Below are 24,366 nucleotides of genomic sequence, written 5' to 3'. Positions count from 1 at the left end.
ATATTATCCCATAGAAGAACTGTAGTGGAACTTCATTAGCTTGAGTCTAGGCATCTAACTGCTGTGTACAAACCAACAGAGATTTGAATCCTACTTCCCAGGAAAGTGGTGGAATCACTGTCACTGGAGTGGTCAAAAACCGTGTAGATGAGGCCCTCAGTGATATGGTTTAGTGGTGGCCTTGGCAGTCCTGGGGTAATGGTTGGACTTGATGATCTTAAAGGTCTTTTCCAACCTAGTGGATTCTATAATTCTATAAGAATATATATATTCTGAAGCATGCAAATTACACTTTTTTATAAATACAAGGGTGCTATTAAAGTATTAGCAGGCTTATGTATATGTGCCTCTGCTACACTGTCATCAAAACTGGTAGATTACATTTTATTCTCCGAATGAGAAAATTCCTTAAAGGCTTTTTCTGAACAGTTTAAATATGCTGCTGCCTTTTCAAAACTGCAAAGGAAATCCTGCTTTAGTCATTAAATTCTTCAAGGTAAATTCATGACAATTACTTCTTTTACCTAAGAAAACATAGTATTCTTGGCCAGACATAAAGCTTATTAAATAACTTTTTTGCAAACATCTTTCATAACAAAATGACACAGAATTTGCAGAGGAATAATCCAGGTCTAAGTATCTAAAATGGTCATGTAAGAAAATAATAAAATTCAAATCCTTGATGTTAAACAACCTTCTGACAGCCTAGCTCTGCTTTTCCTATTTGCTAAAAAATAAAACTTCAGCTAGAGTAAGTGTGATTGCTTTTTATTATGAAAGCAGTTTAATCTTTTACCACTTTGTTTTTGGCCAAAGAGTGTGCGTGTGATGAGTTCCTGTGACACAGCTGACAGGCAGGAGCCGTATTAGGCTGTGGGAAATTGAACACTTGACAGCTGCTAGACCTAAGAGTCTTGTTGATGTATGTTTTTTTCAGAGTAAAGAATATAGTTTAGAGCTGCCCTTAAGTGCACACGTGTCTCAATCTGTGTGCATATAAAACCATAAATATAAGGTTTTAGAAATGTTTGAGGAGTAGAAGTTAGTTTCTGTAAAAGATCTGAAGCTGCTGCTGTCTTAAAATTCAAACACCTTTTAACCTGTCTTTCAGGTGTTCAGGTTCTAAATGTTTTTTCCCAGTATCTTTCATTGGAGGAAAGTATCTTTGCAAGTCTGTACAATACACCTTTTTTCCTTAGGATATTTATTCATGGCAAAACTTTCCTTCTGAAAGGCAAATCTATGTAAAAATAGCGTATTAATCTTGAAAGACTGCTTTTGAAAATTTTGACTTACTGTTTTGTTCTAGAGGGTGTTTATCCTATAATTAAGGAAAAAATACTCCAGAAGAGTTTCTTTTAGCCTCACCTGTTTTGCATGTTTTGTAAAAGTAGAGCTCCCCACAGTGATTCAGAATTCCTGCTCTACTTGAATAACAAAACTTGGATTGCTTAAGAAAAAAGCAGACTGTCAACCAGACATTTAATGCTGCTGAAATTTCACATCACAAACACAGCTCAGCATGTTAAGGTAGTTGGTTTGTAAAGAGCCTGAGTGGGCTGCTGCAAATTATAATTATTAATGTGATAATTACCATAACTAACAGAAATGTAACTTGACTTTGAGCTTTCTGTCCTCATTAAACTTGTTCACCTTCTCTGAAACTCTCCATGCTGCATGCTAGCACGGAGCAGTCGTATCCCCCGACCCAGCATGAGTCAGGGGTGCAGTCGTGATACCAGCCGTGAGAGCAGTCGAGATACAAGCCCTGCTCGGGGCTTTCCTCCACTTGGTGAGTACATGTAGGCATTGGAGCTTTAAGGGTCAATATTTTTTTCCTTTTTCCCTTGTTGTGATTACCCCTTCAAGATACTGGCAGGTGGAATGAGCTTGTTTCCTGTCCTCTGTTGGATTCCTGACACAATCCCTGTTTCCAGCCCTGCTTCCCTTCTGTTTAATTCTGCATGCTTCAATTCTGGTTCTTGGCTTTTCACTGTTAGGAGGAAAATAGTTTAGTTTGAACTTCTGTAAATTTTAGTTTTATTAAAACAGGTCATATGGGGCTGCTGTGCTTAACTTGACAACACTGATGGAAATCTACAGGAGAGCAAGCCTCTGTTTTCTAGGTCACAGTGAAGCAGTCTGTAGTGTTGTAGCCTGTTCTTGGGTGACTCTTGATTCATGATCTGATTTTCTCACAGCTAGGTACAGTAACGGTATGTCATTTCTATACTAAATCCTCCAATAGAGATAGAAACTCTTTTTTTTTTTTTTTTTTTTTTGTAGTGTTTTCACACAGTGTTGTCAATCATCAATTAAAAAGTTGCACATACCATTTTGTAGGAAACTTTTTCAAGCAGCCTAAAATCCTGGAAAGGCTGAGATTTTAAAGGAGCATCGTTAATATGCAGTTTAAGTGTACAGTACAAATAGAAAATCTCATTATGCTTACCACATGCAGAAGTTTTTCTGCGCAGTGCTGAAAGCAGCACGATAGTTAATGTTTCTGATCAAATACCATATCATATATTCAACCAAATACATTACTTGTTGTATGAACAAGTCATCATGTCATCTCAGACATGAAATATGGTTGATCTCCAGGCACTCTTCATTTATGTAGTAATTTCATAGCTGTGCATGTGGTATTAAAAATGTGAAAGGAGCTCTTACAGATTTCATTAAGGCTGAAGAGTGGTATTACAGGATCTGTTTTACACATAGTAACAAAATACAGGTATTGTGTAAATGTAGCATAGCATTTTAGGCTTAATTCTGCAACTTTATCCAATAGGGAGAAAAGGTTATGAAAAATATAGACAGATGGGCAAAATTTTTTTTTTGCTTCTTATATTGAATATATTGTATTTTAAATAATCCTTTAAACTTATGTAGATGTTATCATTTTTGATCTGGCTATGAAATGCAGAGGCTGGTTGCCTTCATCCATATGAAATCATTGGTAAAAATCCTGTTGATATAAATGGTGTAGAGTGGATTCTTCAAGTTAATATTAAGAGGCTTTTGGTTTCAAAACTTCATTCTTTTGAGCTATTACATAATCTGTTCGTGTTAATTGTAATAGCTCAGTTTTGGGTGGAAAATGGGAGGAGTTCATCTTGAAATAGATGAGCTTTTTTAATTGATTAAATGAAGCTGATTTGATACTAGAGCCATAAACAGATAGTAGATGCACAATTGCATCTTGTTTTTATAGTTCCCTGCCTAGCTTCAATATTGGATGAAGCTTTTTTTCTCCAGCCAACGTGTATAAGCAGGGTTAATTCATCAGTGTTCCATGTCGTTGTGCTGTTTTGTTTATTTTATTGAAAATACATTAATTGAAATACTATCTTGAGCCCTTGTTCTGAAAAATACCAGAATCACAGTTACTGAGTTTTGAATGCCACCATCTCTACTGAGTCTGACTCATACACTGACTGTATAATTTCAGTTACAGATGTCTATTACACTGTTTCTAACAAACATTATTTTGGCTCAGGATATTTAATTGTCTGAAGATTAATGCATTTCTAGAAATACATTGTTATTAAGTCATTAAGGTAACACGGGGAAGTAGTATCAATGCAATAGTAACCCAGTATGGTTGTTATCCTGTTGTCTTTCTTTTTTGTGTTTTCATTGAAATGCTTTAAGCTCAAACATGTTCATGAACTTGTTAATTATGTAATGTGTAATTAATCTGAAAGAAATTTATATATGTTAATTTAAGCTGAAACTATATTACTCTATTACAGTATTTCTAGAACCCAGTTAATCTTACATTAATTCTAAGATAATATAATCCTACTATGCATGGTCTATTTTTGCTCATAAAGTTCAACTTCTATATTAGGGAATTATACCTAAGCTAACTATGTGTAAACAGGATTCTTGCACTTAACAGTGTTATGGTCAATGTCAACGCTGGTATCCTGACCTTGTGTTATTCTGGGGCTGCTGTGCAGGTATGCATGTCTGTACACCAAGTTTCTGGCTTCATAAGTTAGGAAACAGCAGTGGGAAGTCACTCTACACATGGTCTCCTTGCAGAGATGTGATTTTTTTCTTTTGTTTTTGTTATTCCTGTTTCTTCATGGGCCTTGATCTTGCAGTGACATCCACAGGGGCACAGCGGATGGCTTGAGAGAAAGCAATTGTGAGCTCAGAATCTTAATTGTGAGGTTCAGTCCATGATCCTGCACTGATCCTGCAAATCTTTCATGAGTTATTTATGGTGTCGGTGAATTGTTCTCTTGAATAAATGCATGTGTTCTCCATGGTTAAAGACCACATTGCATATTCTGTACAGCTTCTAGTCAAGCTCTCACAGCTGGGAAAAAAATGAAATTGTATTTTTCTTACTTTTCTGATTCCTGTTTTATAATGTTGGTATCTGTGTTTATGAATGCTTTGCCTTGAACAGAAGACTTAATTTTTTTTTTTTCTGCTGCACACGTATATGCATAATTGACAAAGCCTATTTGGATTAGAAGGTGATTCTGCTTTATTTTTTTCAGTTTCTTGACAATACTAGATGTTAAAGCAACAAGGCATTCAGGGGTGATGAATTGCTCAAATGGGCAATCAGTTGCTTGGGTCAGTTGCTTTGAGCTAGGTGAGCATGTCATTGCTAGACACAGAGAAATCCTCTTTAGAAAAACTAGATTTATGTAATTTGGAAATGGCTGAACCAGTTTTCCATTTGCTTTCATAAAAGACTCACCTTTATGCTGACTCCATGAACTGAAAACCTCTCCAAAGGCATTTTGTGATCTATGTGCTGCTGACAACTGGGAATTGAAGTGGGAACTATATTTTGCTTCAGCTCTTCTGCTACTGTATGTGCTCTGTTGCTGTTAACAATTTGTATACATGTAGTGTTAATTCTAGATAGGTGTACAATCTTGCACTTCAGATTATCTGTGCATGTACATACTTAGATTCAAGAAACATATATGCAAAGTTTGTTAAAAGCAAGAGACTTTTGGTAGTAGCAACAGCTTCGATATGTGTGTACGTGTGTTTACTTGGAAAAGAAACCCAACCCAAGGACCTCCCTGTATGACTCTTTCTACTTATGTGGTTATTCATTCTTTGTTAACGTTGCTTTTTTATGCATAGGCTAGAATGTTGTGGAAAAATATCTGCAAGCACAATTCTTATGCATTCATCATGGCTTCACTTCAGGGTTTAGATTAGACACATCTAAATCCTGCTCTGTAGTTATGTGCTCCATGTTCTCACGATGGCCGTCTTCCAGATCTGTGATTCTGGAATGTGACTGATGTGCACTGGTTTTTTTTGCTGAACTGCACTGGGTTTGGGACTGTTACAGATGAGTTTTGTCATGCATTGTGTTTACAGTCATGGGGGATAAGGGAGAAGCTACAGATGGAGGTGTTGCTGTGGGGCTTGCACTGTATCTGTTATGCATTCATATACAGCGTCATTTCCCTGTCACTATGAAACACCTTTACCAGTAGCGGTCTCACATCCCCTGTGGATTGTGGCATTTTCTGTCTTGGGTTAAATGTGTGTTAATCCTGTGGGTGTTGCCATTCCTTCTACTTGCAGCTTCTCGACGTCATTCCAGGTCCACTAGTGCTCTCTCCACTGCTGATTCTGTTGGGCAGTCAGGTGAAAAAGCGCTAACTGCATGAATCCGCTTCTTATACGTAGTCTTGTTTTACATCATCTTAACATTTGCCATCATGTGCATCAGCTAGCACTTGGCATGTGCTTCTCATCACTGTGGGGCTTTCTGTTCGTTTTTTGTTTAACGTGGCTTTTTGGTTTGAATTTCATTTATTGGATGTTTTTAATTTTATGTACTTGAGGAACTTTGTGAACAGTGTTTAAACAAAGGGTGATCCAGGGCTTTCTCAATTTTCCTGTAAATTGAATCAGTTGTGCAGCATGGGCTAAATCCTGACTGATGCAGAGAACTCCCAACTTCTGTTTATATGTCCTCTTTAGCAGTGGTGCAGTTCCCAGTGCCTAGGACTGGATCCCAGTGGGTTTCATCCCATTTATTACTAAATATTCTGGACTCCTGCCTCTGTTAATGAAAGTATTTGTGGGATCCTCTCAAAAAATATACAAGAACAACAAGAATTAAGCACCTCATAAGCTTTCAGAATGAACTTTGGAGCATACACGTGCTGATCCATCCTTCATATAAATCTGAAGGCCCTGTCCAAAGTACATGGAAGTTGTTGAAAAAATTATTCCTGTTAATTTCATGGGGCTTTGGCATCAGGAGACTAATGCTTACATATAATGAGAAAAATCTGCAGATTCCAGTTGCTTCCTCATTCCTGTGCTGGAGTCACAGTTGTGGAGAACCTGTAACTCCTTTTTGAATCAGGATATTTCACTGAAAGTCTTAGAAATGAACAAGGGCTGCTAGTTTTTGGACAGTAAGAATTAATTGTGGGGAGAAAGATGATGTAGAAGATGAGGGCTTCAGTGTTTTCTTGGAGGCTGAAATTGTATAAAGATTTAGTGATGCTGAAAGTTATTAATACCCTTCAGGTACAGAGTGAAAAATTCTGTTTCTCATTAGTCTAGTTAAATGGCTGTCACTTAAATAGAACTCCCAAACATTTCCCTCATCAGGTTGCTCAGCAGAAATGATGCAAACTGATTTGAGTGGCATTTTTCAAAGTAACAAGCCATATTTGTATTCAACAAAAATAACTGAAAATGTTTCAAATGCTTCAAACTGTAATACAGATTTAAGCTTTGTTTGCATTCAACTTCCTGTGAAAATCATTTGATGCTTGACTCCTGTGCTTTGGTGCAAAGCATAGTCAAATTCTGTATGCTTACCTGTGTCAAAATCTCCCTAAAATTGGCAAAATCAGGCCAAAAATGGTGAATGCAAATTTTCATCAAGTTTATAACAAGTGTTATGAATCTAGCTGGCGGGACATGTGGCCATGTATATTCTGGGAAGGTGGCCAGAGTATATTCTATTTATTTCTTGTCCAGTAACACTGGGGAAGAAAAGAGCCAAATGTGTTCCAAGCCCCGTGTAAGGATATGCTGAGGTCTGTCCTAAGGTCTAACTTCTGCACACAGGTATGGCAGCAGTGTCTTGGGGAGAAGCCCTGAGTGACTTGGCTGTTATGAATTTAAAGGTCACCGAAAGAAGTATTTCAGAAAATTCCCAATAGCCATGGAGACAGATAAAAGCCAGCGTGCCATACTTACTTTATTTGTTAAAAAAGCTCAAATTTGTTTCTTTATGCTGGGTGTTTAATTGATTTACAAGTAAATTACTTTGTCATTCTGTTCTTCATTTAAAAAAACCCAAACAATCTCCCCTTTTCTAATGTAATACTAAATTTATGTGAAAACAAATTACAATGGTATTTTTTGATGTTATTTCAAAAGTTAAATCCAAAATCTGATCGGAGTAAACTTGAGTAATGTCATTGAGTAGGGTTTAAATATGAAACTGAGTCCAGAACTTAACATTTACAGGCCTTGTACTGTCCCAAATATCTTTTACACTTGGGAAAAAAAACTTGCCTTCTGTACATCTCTGTAGTAGTGACTTTAGTTTCAATCAGACCTAATGCACTATCATCTTCTTTGCTTCTATTTGAAGTGTATGGACCTTTCCATTTTAGGGATGAAGTACTGTTTCATCTTAATATTTTAAATGATTCTTTAACCCAAGTGCATTAAAAAAGGGGACAGTAATAACACATAAAACTTTTATTTCCTTGTGAAGTGTCATGATTTGATTACTTTTTGGCAGTAGTTCCAAGATTGGTTTTGTTTTGTTTTGTTTTTTGTTTTCTTTGTAATGTGTTTTGTAGAAGGTGTGCTTTTGTTGTAAATCAGAAATGTCTTGTCTGGGTACGTAACTCTGAGAAACAGTAAATTTTGATAGATAACACTTCTCTCTGAATGAAATACTAATCTTCAGGGTTGTTTTTCCTCAATACTTCAGATTTAAAAAAATATCCCTTGGGAGTTTAATCTCTGAAACATTTGGGTAAAGCTTTGGAATTAGGGCAGTAGACTGGCAAACGTCATTCTCCGATTTAAATTATGCATATCAGTGTGAACTAGTTCCTTAAAATCTATTTAAGTGCAGTAGGTTTGTAAAGAAGAAAGCAGTGAAGTTCTTGATAAGCACAGTGTTTTTCCTGAAAAATACAGTAAGGTGCTGCAGATCATGTTTGACCTCAGTCCATGATGCAGTTAGGCATTTTGATAAGCAGTGGTTTTCCTTAATGAAATTAAATATAGATGAACTAATAAAAGGCCTATGTGACTTGATCCCTCTACCTTGTTGCTTGATGTTTGCCTCCAATGTGAATCAGCTGAAGGTCTATTAAATGGGTTCATGCAGCTTGATTTGCACAACACTGAATTTTGCTGGCAATACTCTTAGTGGCACATGTGGGTGCAGGGGACAGAGATGTAAGGTATGTCCCAGGAGGGATGTTCCTAGTCCTTCTTGAGCAAAGATAGGCCCATGTGGAAACAAAATCTTGAAATGCCAAAACCAATTTCTCTTTGCTCATAATCCAGAGCCCATCTAGGAGGGCTGTTCTGTCAGAGCCTGGCCCGTGGTCCTCAAGTCACAGATTCTATCATATTCCTGTTAGCATGCCTTTCTGAATTTGGCTTTTGCCCAAAGAAGCTAATTTCAGTAACTTTTTGGTAGACTGGGCAAATGATAAAGTAAACTAATTATTATGGGGAGTGTAAATGACATTTTAGACTCAATCCTCTTGCTTCAGATGCCCCTGAATGCTTTGCCATCAAATTCCAAGAGAGAAAGATTGTTATTGTTTGATCCAAAAAATCAATTTTGATTATCATAGAGCTTTTAAATGTCATTTAAAATGCTTATCAAGAATGACATAAAAATTGGAGGCACTTCACAAGCATATAATAAACCTTATTTTTATACCATGGTGCCTAGGGGGATATTCTACTGGTTGATCAACCCTTGAGACATAAGATAGGCAATCTGGTGCTACTAGTCTTACATCCTTGCCTGTGGAAAAAGCTGCAGGGTAGATGAATGCTCAAGTATTAACATGTTCTGACACTGAGCACAATTCTGTCTCTCTAAAGTTAATGAGAAGCTTTCTCTTGATTCCTGAGTGTGCCAGATTGGGACTGGCATGTCTGCCTCTGACATTAAAATAAAATTTGGAAACAACTTCTGTGTTAAAAAAGAAACAAAGTAGACGCTCTGCTTCCCAGCATAAAAAAAACCCCAAAGAAGCTGCCCTGAGGATCCAAAATTGTCTCTGGGGCCCAACAAACAATAGTTTATTTCTTACTCTAATGGCAAACTTTCTAGAGCTGTGGATAAAAGTGTGTTTAATGAAAAAGCACTGCAAGTTCCCAGAGCCTGTGGGGAAAGCTGCTCGGCACCTGATTAGGATTCCAAGTGAATGTGAATTCATTTAACAACCCTTTTCAATGTTGTCTTTTGTGCAGACCGGTTTGGACTCGGACAACCAGGCAGGATGCCTGCTTCTGTGAATGCCATGCGAGTCCTGAGCACAAGCACAGATCTGGAGGCTGCTGTGGCCGATGCACTGGTAAGAGGAAAAATACAAAATGCTTCCAACACCGGAAAGTGGCTTGAAGTTACCTGTACGTATGTTCTCCTCTTTCTAAATAGCTTTGTTCTGATTGTGCCAGTGTCTGATGCTGTAGAGTCAGTTACCTTTTGCTGTTTTGTCTTTGGGTATATTGGCAGCAATGTTTGTTTCCTTATTTCATGTTAGTTCTCCACAGTTGTTGTCAAACAGATACTGTGGCTTGGTGCTAGAGCTGCAGGATGGGTTGAATCAGCTGTTAGTCTTTCACTTGGCTGTCAGATGATGTATGCGGCACTGTGGGGGTGCTCAGCACCTGCGGGATCAGGGATTTCCATGAGTCCAGTTACCTGTGTGAAGACTTTGTTGGAAAAAGTGTTCTCTGTTAGTGTTGATTCCTTATCAGGTTTAGAAAAGAACTAAGAATTTCACAAGTTCATGCCCTGTGTTATTTGCACCTGTCTAGATACTTGGATCAGCTCATAACTTGGCTTGCCTGTAATCGGTACCGTCTCACGCAGTTAAATTGAAGTAATCTGTCAAGTTTGCTGCTAGTACTTTCAAACATTCAGTGCATTTCCAAGTAAATTCATTGTAATTTTAAAAAAATTTATTGTCCTGTACAGTCTTACTGTATTATAACATCTCTCGGCTAGAACCCAGAAAGTGTTTTCTGCTCTTCAGAAGACAAGTGTTAAGCCTGTGGATTTGCCTTCAGTATTTGGGGTAGAGAGGATGTGTATAGGCAGGAGCAATTATTGTACAGTATTAGCTGGCTACCAGTATACCTTGGGTCGTCTCCAGCTCAAGACCTGATGGAAGGACTTCCAAATGTGTCTTGAGACACATATCTCAGATCTCTATGGAGAATGAACCATTTCCCCGGAGTTTGTGATATGTGTCCTTTCTCCATTTCCTAGTTCACTTTCCCTAAGGATGGCGAACATTTCCCTTTTTATATTCAATTATCACCCAGCTCATGTCACCCCCATTTCTAGGTGATTATTAGAGTACTCTTAGACAAACGTCACTTTTTCCAGAATCTGCCATTCAAAAGAAAAGAATATGTGACTTCATATATGTGACTATATCAAGGTAGGACAGTATATAATAGATGGCACTGTTGCATTTAGTGGGCTGAATTATTAGTGGGCATTTTCATTAGCAAATGTAACAGCTTGTGAACAAATTTCTGCTCTCAGCACCTCAAATTTGCCACCAGAGCAGTTCAAGGCATAATTATAGATGATGGCTTACCTGTGTAAATGAAATCAGGCTATATCCCTGAATGTGAGCTGCTGCTCAATACAGGTTTCTTGGTGGAGGAGGGGGTCACAGTGTTTCAATTCACTGCTGATCACTGATGTCTCTTTTGGTGTAACTTAATATTCAGGTAGACTTACAGTTCCCTTTTAAATATTCCACTCTTTTAAACTAAAAAACATTTTACTGGGATGTTAAAATCTGAAAGGGTTGAACACTTTAAAGGGAAATCCTTAAGTCTAGCTGGAAACTAAGCTGCTGACTTGGTTGATCAGTCTGAATTTGTATGGCTTTAGGGGATGCAACATGATCTTGTTGACCCCTTCTTTCCCATCATCCTAATTTGCTCTTCTCACAACAGGCAATTTACAAATGCTCCTTAGGCTTCTTTTGAGAGAGTAAAGTGATGCCAGCTCTTACCCAGCAGTCTTGTTTTCAGAAAAGCATTATTTTCTCTGTAGTAAGAAATTAAAATAACTTCTCCAGAGATGGCTTCAGCCAAATACTCAGTTTAAGCAGAACACGGTGGGTCATTTTGTGACCTCTGCTCTCCATGTACAGTTCCCATTGGATCCAGTCTGTCTCGAGAGCTGGACTTGGCATAAATCTGCAGTGTCTATACTGGGAATCCATGCTTGGATCTGTCAGAAGAGCTCAAAGGGTGATGGAAACTCTGCTATTAAGTAAGGCCTTTAAGCCAGGGGTGACAACCAGTGTGTCTTGTAAGAAGCTGAGCTTCAAAAAAAATGTGGTGTAAGAACTGCGGGTTGAAAGGGAACTTGGTCAAGTGAAGTTGGTTAAATGTGGTGTGCTGTAGATAGTGGTTTCCTGACATCAGAATTCCTTTCCAAGACTCTAAAAATCAAATGCTACTGATAATATATGGGGATATAAATCATTACGAAAAACTCTGGTATCTCTCAGAGCAGCATTTCTAAAAGGTAAGCAGAGAGTTGCTTTATATAGATCTGCCATCAAAAAACCTATTAACATACAATCTCACTTCCAAGCTCCCTAATGGAAATTGTAGGCTATAAGGGTAAAGCAATAGTTTGGAGATAAATGCAGGCGTTATTATACCCACTTTTATTTTGCATATACTGTATTTTAATTTGCTAAGACACATTTGCTATACGTTTTTGTTGCAAAAACAAACCCTACATAAGCTTCTGACATAATTCTCTATGCTTTTTCCCACCCTTCAATATTTTCCTGCCTACAGCTGTTAGGAGACTCCAGGAGCAAGGTACTAGTGCTTTCTTGACTTTTTATTTCTACTTTCCAACTTGCCCCACCCTGTTGCTAACACCCATGATACTGCACTTGTGTTAATTTCTACACTTCAAACCTGCAGTCCTAGTGGAAGCAGAACTCTGCTGGCTTCACAAGTCCTAGAGCTGCAGGACTTCATGCTGGAAGGAATTCTGTAGCAAACTCTTTAGAATATAGATTCTTGTTTATCTGATATATATCAGTCCTGTTCTGTTAAGGTTCATTTAAGATTTTGTTTTGTAGTATAGCACACAATTTGTTTTGCTACTATAATTATTTTAATATCTCTTCTGTAAGAATCAAGGTTGTCAAAGATGGTACCTAAGGGAATCAGGTCCTCTAATGCCATGCTATGGAAATGAGTGGGATTTGAGTACTCAACTCCTATAGCAGCCTCTGGAAAAATCCTAGCCCAAACTAACAGAGAAATTGTCATCTCCTGTATCGCAGTGCATTTCTAGAGCCACTTTATTATCAATATCAAAGTGACTGTGCATGTCAGCACAGATTCTTTCATCTCTTTCTTCCTTTCTTTTTTTCTTGAAGTAGAATTTGTATTGTCATAGAATCGGTAACAATGGAACTGACTGTTATTGACAATAAAACAACGTATGATTCCCAGTAGCTAATTTCACTGGACATAAATATCTAGCTTTCATGCTGGGGAAGGCAAGCCCTGCTCCCCTTAGTCACTTGAATAGTCTCATTGAAATCAATGGGATCTGTCTTGCTGTACTGTGAAAGGTAAGCAGGCAGTGCTTGGTGACGTGTGTAAAACAGGTCACTATAGCAATAACATTAGTCTTCGTTTTAGTGATTATTAATAGAATGTTTTTCTTTTGGCACTGCTGTAACTATATATAACTTACTAAGTCTGAATTTCTGCTTTTCCAGAAAAAGCCAGTGAGAAGAAGATATGAACCCTATGGAATGTACTCCGATGATGATGCTAACAGTGATGCATCAAGCGCTTGCTCAGAGCGCTCCTATGGTTCCAGGAATGGGGGTATTCCACACTACCTGCGGCAGACTGAAGATGTGGCTGAGGTTCTGAATCACTGTGCCAGCTCCAACTGGTCTGAAAGGAAAGAGGGGCTCATAGGTCTTCAGAACTTACTGAAAAGTCAGCGGACATTGAGGTGACTTTGATAGATATTTATAAATCAGCCATTCATGAAAGATGGCTATAGTCAGATGTCAGTAATATGTACCTGCCTTATGGAGACAGATAGTATCTTTTACAGCTATGAAGGCTTTGTTGCCACAATTTGGGACTTCACTTTTGGAAAAAGTTCTGCTATGTCATCAGTATAATTTCTGTTAAATTTGTAGCAGTAATTTAGAAAGGACTCAGTTAAGCTTACTATCTTCTCTTAGCCTTCTTCTGTTTCGTGAAGGCTTCCAGTGGTAGGTGCTTGTTGCAGCACAGTGACATTTCCCACAATGATGGTATTGTAAAATCAGTACCACCCTTTGAATCCATTTACATTAGTCTGAACCTTAAGTTTTTCTCCCAGCAATTCAGTTGGTGAAGCAAACACTTGCCGCATTTACTCTAAAATGTGTGTGTGTGCTTCAAAGATGAGATCAGACAATGCTTATGGTGGGTATACTTTGACTCCTTATGAAGTCTGTCAGATGTAATTATAGATATTACTTATAATTCTTGAAAGATCTCAGATATTTGAGGCTTCTGTAAATGGTGTAGTTTGTAGAGAGAAGTTTCCTAGGGCAGTGAAATAGGTGTACTAACTCTGAAAATTTGCTTATGGTAGGAGATAGAGACCTTTTTCCTTTGTTGAAAGCCACATAAACCCTTCCAGCACCTTTGGCATGTCACACATTACAGCAGATCTTAGAACTACCCAGTGGTCATATGGAAACTTTGTATGGCCACAGGTCACATGAACTAGAGTGAGCTGGCTCTCAGGCTTTTGCCCTTAGTTTATGGTGAAAGTGTTTGGAAACAAGTTTGACTCCTTTGAAGATAACATTCACAAAGAGCTCTGACACTTTATTTTCCTGTTATGAATATTATGTACTTAAATTATGACCAAGTTTATAAGTGGCGGTTGTATGGTTTATAGATACCTACTTGGATTTACGCTATTCTTTCCATTTTGAAAGGCCTTTACACTGGCTGAAAATACTTGATGGCTCATGTTAACAGGCTGAAGGAAATGTATGGAGAGCAGGCCTGAAAAGGTTATTCTTTTGCTATCGTAAAAATATTCTAGAACTTTACATGACATGGTATAGTCCTTAAGTCACTTAAGAGAAGTGCTACAGGTTTTTAAGACAGGTAGTTAGACTCCCTACATCAGAGAAGCTTTTTGATGTTGTCTATTTACAAGTCTTTTAAAGATGCTTCCTTCATGTGTGCTGCCTCTTTTTTTTTTTTTTTTTTCCCTGCCCTTTTTTTCTTTATTTTGACAAACTGTCTGGAGAAAGCTGGCACCTCATATGGTTGGGTGAGACTTTGATTTTGCCACAAAGGTGTGTGAGGATTTATAACAAGAGTTTTGAGTGCTGCTTTTCCAAGAGAGGAAATGCTGAGAAGTATGGGTGATGGGCTGTTTATCCAGATCTGTAGCTCTTAGCAGAAATGCTGGTAGAATTGTTTTCAACCCTGCTGGCTGCAGTGTTTAAACTATACTGCTGTCACTAGTCCCTCAAGCTTGCAAGTTTTCTTAGCTTTGATCCTGAATAGTTTATAAAACCTGTCGCAGAAACTACACCTCTGCAGGGTTATTTTTTAATTTGAAACTGGTTTTAGTTCTCTAGATTATATTTCATTTTCGTTTGCCTTTGGTCTGCTTCCTCCTTGGTTCAGGGTTGATCTGGTGCCTATTCTAATGATTAGATTTTATCATCCTGTTTGTTCCCACGGCATCTTGCAGATCATCATCAAGGTCATTAGTCCAAGGGGCAAGTCTGTCTTCTAAATAAACCTGATATCTTCTGTTGTGGTATACCAAGTTTAATAAAAGGCAGAGATGTGGCTAGGTTTCCTTTAGTGCTCTGAACTGAAAGATGGTTGATCTTCTATAAGCTGGGATTTGCATATCCAGAAAGATGTGCATGCAAAGTGGCGTGGCACTTACCTATGCTTTTTGTTTCTTATGGTTTCACGTGTCTTAGTTCTCTTAAGTGCTCCCCATCAGGTGTTCTAAATAAAACAAGGCCAACAAGTCCCTTAAGGAAATGTTCTTCCACTGCCTGTTTCAGTTTAGTACTTGCATTGTTACCTTGGGTCCTTCAGCTTTTAAAGAGAGACACACACTTGCTCTATCATGTAACTTGTGTCCAGAAACGAAATTCATTAGCGTAATAATTTGGTTTGGTCAGAGAGCTGAAATCTGCAATTCAGGAGAGCATTGTTGTAATTTTGGGACTGTGCAGTCTCACCCTGAATGAAGCTGACCGCTTGCTGTGGTGTTGTTACAAAGACTTTTTCCTCTACATCAAGCCATTTGGTTTGTGCACTTTTAAAATTTGGTTAGCCTTTAATGTGTAATTTTTTTTTTAAAAATGTCCTGTAGTACTTACAAACAAGTTAAGGTAAAAAAGCTGTAGAGTAATTGCATGTTCTGGTCTGTTATTTGAAGCTTATTTTGAAAGAGGGAGAGGTATGTTGGTGGACTGTAGAATTAATGACTTTCTGGAAAGAGAGTACCTGTAGTTAAGATCTGAATGGTTGTTTTCTGAGCAATCCATGTGCATTTCAATAGTTGCTCTGGTTTCATAGTAATGGTGGAAAATGTCTAATTGCATGCATAGTAAGCAGGAAATGTTACCTAACTGGGTTTGTGTGCACAGTAAACAAACAAAATTTCTGCATTCTTTGGCAGTTTGCCTTGCAGGAAAACTAAGACTTGTATTTTCAATACATTGTAAATAAGACCTTTGGCATCAAACAGTTCTGCATTTGACTCAAACTCAGTATGTTACGGAAGTTACCCATACATCATTCTTCTTGCCCGTGGCATAAAAAGAGTATTACTGACACCTGGTAATCTTACTAGTAGGAACTTAGATTGTGCTTTGATTTAATTATCTTTTGACTTACTAGGTTGCCCACTTGTTAATCTGTTTTGTATTTCTATATATTTGTCTACTCCATGTGCCTGCTGTCAGGCTTCGGAGTCGGTTCTGGTATTGTTAATATTGTGTGATTCTTGACTGATTTTACTGAAGTGACTGAAAATTTAGACCAAAATATTTATGATTAGGATATACCCAAATAGCATGAAAGTTCTCATTTTACTTGAAAATTTGAATTCCCTAACACAAAGGAGACTTGAGAAACCTTGGCTGCAAAAGACCCACGTTTCAGTGAGTCAGTGACCTTGACGCAGGCAGAAAATAAATACTTCCCAAATGTGCACATTTCAAGTTGTATTCTGCAATCCAGAACATAGGAATAGTTTAAAGTAGGAGAAAATACAAGTGTCTGGCTTATGATTAAAAAAAAAAAAAGTGTATTAGATTTCTTAATATAAGACTAGTTATCCCAGTGGTTAAACTGGAATGCCAGTTAAGGCTTTACCTAGATACAGTTTTCAGAAGTGTGACTTAATAAAGAAGGTTAGATCTTTCAACTGTTAATATTTATTAATTTTTTTCTGCAACTAAAGCTTTAGCATTAATACTGTGTTCTATTTATTTCAGCCGAGTTGAGTTGAAAAGGCTATGTGAAATATTTACTCGCATGTTTGCTGACCCTCACAGCAAGGTAAGATCACAAAGATTTGGCTTGTTCTCTTACGTTACCGTGTGTGCACATTTGACAGTGTTCCAAGATGAATGGTCCATATTTCTATAACTGCCATCTGCTGGGGAAGTGGGCGTTTATAAGTCTCCTTAATTTTTTATGTTTTACAAGGAGGGGATGTGTCTCAGTCTCTCATGTTGCTAGGAACTGATTACTTCTTGCTTCCTGAGGAGCAGCTCTCCCATGTCAGCTCCTGGAGTGAGAAGTTCAGTTTTACCTGTAGTTCTCTAGAGAGTGTCTTGGTAATACACACCAAGAATGAGGTCTATGAAGGTAATGTACTGGAGTTCAGCATCACTGTCACTGGGGTTTGTATGTTGTGTGCGCCTGGGAGCAGTATGGGGTCTCACCAAGATACTGTTCTGGATCTTGTAATTAAAGTCCTTAATATAACTATTTTGCCTTCTTTATAGAACTGACCTTTGAAGTTAAAGGCCAGTGCGTAAACATACAAACATCTCTTAAAAAGCAGCAGGGTAGGGAATGGGGAGGTTGGGCCCACAGGCACATTCAGACCCAGTGGCCTTCTGTCAGCAGGTAAGTGGGAGCAGGGAGAGGGGAAAAGGGAGTTTCATGCCCTTTCCTAAGGAAGTTTGGTAGTTGAAGGCAACCAGTAGTGGCTGAGTAAAAACATCTGCTGTTAGGTTAAATACAATTTGAGAAAGCATAAGCTGTACAAATATTTGTATTTCAGAGTACTTGGTAAACCAGTTTTAATAACCAGTTGTCAGGTGGAAATGCTATGGGGAGGCACAGTTGCCTGTCACAGGAAAGTCTTGCTCCAACTGTGCATTTTTGGCCGTAGTTAGAGTCCCAGTCAGCTGTCCCACAAGCATTGCCAAGTGTGGCAGTTCCTACCTTGTAAGGTCTTAATGTTTTAAGTAACTGAGAAGAGATTCAAGAAAATGTAAACTTCCAATGAATGCATCCTTTATCTGTTTGCAAACTGCATCTGAACAACCAGCCTTGATCAGTATGTGTGCTAACGAGTGGTTTGTTTTGTTGCATGGCCTGCTTTGCCGTGGAATTCACAACAGAGAGTAAGTGTATTCTACCCCCTTCCTTCATTTGTTTCATGTGGTATTTTAATATGACACGTTTTAGACGTGTCTTGTCTGATTTTTAGTTGTGGGTTGTTTTTTTTTTTCCATTTTTTCCCCCCAGCCATATAGTCACTAAAATCATTCATTCATGGAACTGTCTATAACAAAATCATCCTGAAACCCAGATTGTAAAGACCTTCCCTTGATTATTTTTATTTAAAGCACTGTTGTTCCTTTTTGTGACACCTGTTCTGTTTATAGGTCTTTAGCATGTTTCTGGAAACCCTGGTTGATTTCATCATCATTCATAAAGATGACTTGCAGGATTGGCTTTTTGTTCTCCTGACGCAGTTGCTAAAGAAAATGGGAGCAGATTTGCTGGGGTCTGTGCAGGCGAAAGTTCAAAAAGCTCTGGATGTCACCAGGTAGAGTATTAGATAGCAAATACTGTGGAGGTTTTTGCAGGATTACAGAAGGGCATCTGATGGACATTTCAGAAACACAGTAGTGCTGTATGTTTTGAGGGCTTAATCTTGATGAATACCAGAATAAAGGAGAGCAAAGTTATGTCACAATATTTGAGGCATTGAATTAAAAAGGCCTGCCTGTTTTCTAAATAGGTAACTGTAAAACATAACATTTAAAATGTGTCACTGATTTTGTTAATTTGGGGGTTTTCTTTAATGTGCATGTGCACATCAAATTTTGGTTTTGATTGATGGGGGAGAGTATTTGCAGTATTCATATTTACCAGAAAGTTCAGAACATCTTTCATACTGTTCAAACAGTAAATAAGGCTAATGGCAGGAGAAGACTTGAATGCTACTGCAAAAGGCACACCAATTCTGTAGTCAGTGTCCTTTCTAAGGATGTCCAGCACAGGACACTGTTACAATAAAGTTCAGCTAATCCTGGAAACAGGATAATTAAAAAAAAAAATAAAAATAGTAATCCAGGGGAAAATATGATACAGTAGGGAAATAGAGGAAAGAAATCAAAACTAGGTATGAATTCTGAGGACTGGATAAGCACCAGGCTGCTACTAGAGATAAGGGAACAAAGCACAGCCTGAAATGAAGATGAAATGGACAGATATGCCAAAAGCTGGGTAAATGTACAGAGACTAGATAAAGTAACAGTGTATGAAGGTATTTATTTAGCAGTCTTCTCCCATATTCAGTCAGTAGTCAGCTAATCCTTAGACTTGGAGTTTCTCTGGTTGATAGAAAGTTAAAAAGAAAATTATTAAAGGTGTTGAAATCTTGTTGTGTAAGCTTTAACGTATAGAGTTAATTTAGTCCTGAAAATTTATGTTGCATTACATTTTTACCTTTTTTATTCTTTGACAGGGATTCTTTTCCATTTGATCAACAATTTAACATTTTGATGAGGTTTATTGTAGATCAGACCCAAACACCAAACCTGAAGGTCAGTATCAAAAGCCTTTTCAATAAAGCATCAAGAAGGTTCTCTAAGCTTGCCATGTCAGGCATATCATAAAGCATAGAACTCATGTTAAGATGATTAATTGTAAGTACCTGCATGATACAGATACTCCATTTTAATAAATCAAAATGTCTTTAAAATAGGACCCTGTAAGAGTTGGGCTTTCAGCACACTGGGACATATTTAAGTTCTGATATAGAAAATTCCTCTTCACCCTGGTCTTGGTGGGAATAAAACCTGGCTGTGCAGGACAGAAAGACCAGATTGTCTGAATGACTGGACCTTAGGCACACCTTAACAAGTGCTTGATGCGCAGATCAGACATAACACTTGCAGGGTTTGGAGAAAAAAAACATCTGAGCTTTCTGTTACTGAATCCTCCCAAAGGGATATTGTGTTGCAGACTGTTTTTCAGGAGGTTGCTGTGTCCAGACTATAGGAAGACTATAAACTCTGGAAATCACACACATTTATCTTCCAAAGACAAGAATGTACAGGATACCAAATGATGCCTGTTCTTTAATCTCTGAAATTTTCAATCTTTTGGGACTCTGTCAGGTATTTAGTTAAGACCAAAAGCTATGGTTTGGCATCTGGAACAGTAATCACTGATGAAACCAGCATGGTGGGGTACTGATTTGCTTCCACAAACACACAAGTAGACATATATATTTCAAGCCAGTTCTTGTATACCGTTCCAGGCTCTTTCTACACAGAATTTATCCTGTGTAGAAAATTGCTTTTAATTTTTGAAGCACACAACACAAAGACATGTCACAGGGATATTTTGATTTTTCCTCATTGCATAAGTCTTGTCAATCTATAGTAGTATCTGTTTATTGTGGGATAAATCCATCTTTGCCAGCTTCTGAGCCTAGCAAATCCCTTTTCACTTCTCAGGTAAAAGTTGCTATCCTGAAGTATATTGAGTCCTTGGCAAGACAGATGGATCCAACAGACTTTGTGAACTCTAGTGAGACAAGACTTGCTGTATCTAGAATTATAACTTGGACAACAGAACCAAAGAGCTCAGATGTGAGAAAGGTAAGCCAGGGTGGTGAAGTATTCGCAGTAATTATTGTTGTTCAAAGAAAAAAAAGCAAGAAAAAGAAAAGGAAAATAAAAAAAAAAAAAAAAAAAACACAATAAAAAATGGTCATAAAGGTAATGAAAAATTCAGTTACTAGATTCTGTTCTTAAGAAATTGATTTTACATACCTTACTGTCCAAAACAAATTGGCAATTCATTAAAACAGATTTCTGAAGCATGACTTCATATATTTTTTTCTAGTAGGTACTTAGTTGTGTGACTTTACTAATACTGTGCAGAAAGAGGTAACAGTTTGAAAATGTACTTTTTCTTGAGCAGTGTAGAAATATCTCTAGGTTTTTGTTTATTTAGGTGAAAGCTGTGTGCTTTGTAGACTGGATGAAATCTAGCACAACTTCTGTGTTGTTGAAAGAAAGTAAACAAATCAGTAAGCTGCCAGGAACTCTCAACTCTTTTCTTTTAAGAGCTGTGTGTTTATCTCAACCTGGAAAAAATTGACACATTTAGGTCAGGCCTGGGTTATACAGTTATGTTGTTCTTTATCTTGCTGTAGATGCAAGTGTCAGGCAAGCTAAAATGGGCCAGATGCTGATACTCATCTTTCCCAAGAGAAAAGTGAGACTTAGTTTTATGTACCTGGCATCTGTAATACAATTTAAAACTGCCTTCTCTTCTCAGCCCAGATGTAGAAATAGATTCTGGTAAGAGTTAAAGGCTTTGAGATGTACTTGAATTAAAAACAAACAAACAAAAACAACCGAAAAACCCCACCCAAAATAACCTAAACAAACATTTAAGCATTTCAGAATGTAAAAATATTCTGCATTTTTTTCACTCTACATACACTTAGAGTGTTGGATTAATGGTAGAATGACAGATTATTTTATGACTTGGGAAATAAGAAATTTATTTTTAGTGATTATTTGATTTCCGATGAAAAGATCATTAGGGGTCAAAGGTGCTGCAACTGCAGCATTATCTGATTATTAGCTGACACAAAGCTTCAAAGAAGCTTTTTGGGTTCGTGCTGCTTTCTCACATACAGCTGATTGGTTCTAGAGAAAAATGTCTCGTGCTCTTCTATGAAGATTTTCTGCAGGAATTATTCACACCAGTGTGACTGAAATTTGCTTCTGCAAGATAGTCAGCCTCAGAAGAAGAAAGGTTACTTTAAATCCTGGACTTAAATCTGGAATATGCCTTTCCATTTTGATGCCTCTATGAACAAAGCTAGAAAGAATTAAACAGGTGAAGAAGCCCGTTCTCTATTACAGCTCAAGTAAACCTCGAGCAGTTTACTGTGCTCACGGTCTGTGAGAAGGAGTTGTAATTAATTTAAGTAGAATTATGCATTGAAAAGCAAAAGCTTACTGCTCAGCAGAAGAAATCTTCCACCATTAGGGGTCATCATTGCTGCATACAAAATTGAGTGCAGAGTATCTGCAAAGCTGAAAAATTGGCTATTTACTGTGGGATGTGGGGAGCGCATGTTCAGAGCAGGGTGTCCATCCTTCTATCTCTTTCAAAGACTTGCAGAGCTCTGGCAAAACTTCCACCAAACTGTACCTGAGCTGTGCCTTGGGCTGACAAGAGGTTACTGAATCTAAGTTCTACTTATTGAACCTGCGTGTGACTTGGATTTGCCTCTGATGCCTGTAGCTTTCTGATAAATTATTACAGTTAAGCCAACATAGGCTAACTGAGAGTGAATGCCCAGGTTATCCTTATTTTTATCACGCCGTTGCTGTACTATGATTTTATTAAGAACATAGTACAAACCACAGGCTTTAGAAGAAACACTGCAGAAAAGGATTTATAAGCAATCATTGGCCATGATCTCTGCCAGGACTTTAGTTAACAGACTGATAAATTCTTTATGTAGTAGCGAACTGCATTATCAAGGGCCAACTGAGGCAGGTGGAATCTTCTGAAGAATGCAATCGAAAGATTGGCCTCCTTTTTTGGAGACTGTGTGTAACTTGGAATAAAGTACCTTTTTTAATAGTAAGGTGCTTCATTTAAGCATCAAAAGATTCTGCCATCATGGAAGGTATTATGGCAGTGTTCAAGATCTGTGATTTTTCTAAGAGCAAAGCAGACCATGCATTGTAAATGTTGTCACAACCTAAAAATGGAGATGGCAGTTGAGGTTACAGGGAAGAGGGAGAAGAATCAGTTTGGTCTTCAAATGACAAAGTACTACAACAGGCCTGTAAAAAGTGTAAAATAAGGTAATTTTTCAGTAGAATCTGGATCTGAGACCACCAGTGCACTCAACTCAGCTCCTGAAAGCTGACAAAAGCACATTTTATTTTTGGTACTGAGGAATCATTGCAGATGTAATCTGGCCCATATATACTTTTCCAGGGGGCATGGTGCAACAGTGATGCTGGTACTCAACTACTTGCAGAGGCAGGGACTCTTTCCTCCAAGAAATGTAGTCCTGCAGCTACTGTGGTTCTCACCCAGATTTGAGTTACTGAATGCTACCTTTAATGTAGCATTCAGTAACTCATTTAATGTGAGTAGCATCTGTGTGTGTGATGGTCATGCTGTTCTGTCTGTATTTTGCCTTTGAGGAGATGCAGGTAAATCAAGCTTTCTCATGCTGATGGTGAAGTATATAAACGACCTCTGTCAGTGGGGAAAGCATGTGGCTGCTGCATAGCAATTAGTCAGTCTGATCCTATGGTAGCAATCAAAGGATCTGTTCAAGAAATGGATTATATTTTCAGTCAATAGCAAAAGTATCTTTTTATTAGTGATCATCTGTTCGTTACTACTGTTCACTATGTGTGACGGTCATGAAGGGCCCAGACCCGTAGTGTTAAGGAACTGGAGAGAAATAGAACAAAAAATGGCATTTAATCCCAGAACTTTTTTCAAGCTGAATGATACAGCTTTATTAATAAAGCTTGCATATACTTTTGATGAGTACTTAAGCACACTTAACATGACACCTAACTTGATCATGGTTTATAGCTGCCGAAATCAGAAAGAAACTTAGTCAAAAGAAATGCTGTTGTGCATAAAACAGTTTATGTTCTTGTATAGAATGACACCTGTAGCTAAACGTACGCTCTCTTATCACAAAAACATGATGTACTTTGAGGAGCATGCAGTTGATATTAGAGAGTGTCACTGACAAAATGTGATTCCTTCTCAAGGCAGAAACCACTTAAGCTTCTCATAGTAGCCATGAACTATGTACGGTCAAAATTATTGTCAAGCTTTATGTTTAAAACAGGGTGATCTGTAGGCTGTTGTGGGTAAATATTTGTCTTGTTTTAAAGATTGTTAATACTTACTGGGTGTTTACCCTGCATGCAAATGAAGATTTACTTCCTGAAAGCAGTGCTAGAAGAGAGGTGAAAGACATTTGTCCTACATGCTGAACAAAAGACACTGGGTAGGCACAGGTCACAGCACTGCATGGTGGCCTGGGTGGGACATGGTGCCAGTGCAAGGAGAGCACCTGGTAGTAATTTCTGCACATATGGATGGCTCGATGCTTTTTGCCCAAGCAGAACATGTCAATGGGCAGGGCACAAATCAGGATTTCAGGTAACTGTGTTCTGATTTTGAGTGCAGTAGCATCTAACCTTGTGCAGTGTACTGAGGTTTCCTCTGCCTTGGTTTATTTCTCTCTGTAACAGGGTATTTAGTCTGATTTTTCCCTGGAAAATGGTTGATTTGATAAAATCATTTTACAAAAGCCAGTTGATTACTGAAAAGTAATTCAGTGGCAATGCAAATGCTGTGATGACTGGTCTGAGGACAATAGGTCAGTAACTTCACCATGCTATCACTGATATTGCCAACAAAATTATTGTGCAATCCTTACGTAGGTAAAGTGCTTATTGAATTTGGATGACAGACTTGGGCTCTGTGTGGGAAAATACTTTGATCTTGGAAAAGAGCCATCAGCTTGAGAAT

General features: G+C 38.0%; 1 protein-coding gene across 1 annotated transcript in view; it reads left to right on the top strand.

Moving 5' to 3' along the window:
• Positions 1-24,366, top strand: part of CLASP1 (cytoplasmic linker associated protein 1) — a 175,695-nt gene that overhangs the window by 112,835 nt on the left and 38,494 nt on the right. The window contains exons 22-28 of the mRNA XM_080620322.1: positions 9,478-9,581; positions 12,067-12,090; positions 13,011-13,255; positions 16,788-16,851; positions 18,195-18,358; positions 19,283-19,361; positions 20,280-20,423. Coding sequence (XP_080476448.1) covers positions 9,478-9,581; positions 12,067-12,090; positions 13,011-13,255; positions 16,788-16,851; positions 18,195-18,358; positions 19,283-19,361; positions 20,280-20,423 — 824 coding nt within the window. The remainder of the gene's footprint in view (positions 1-9,477; positions 9,582-12,066; positions 12,091-13,010; positions 13,256-16,787; positions 16,852-18,194; positions 18,359-19,282; positions 19,362-20,279; positions 20,424-24,366) is intronic.

The sequence above is a fragment of the Psittacula echo genome, assembly GCF_963264785.1.
Source record: "Psittacula echo genome assembly, chromosome: 6".
Classification (NCBI taxonomy): Eukaryota; Metazoa; Chordata; class Aves; order Psittaciformes; family Psittacidae; genus Psittacula; species Psittacula echo.
This window is presented reverse-complemented; position numbering and strand designations above follow the sequence as displayed.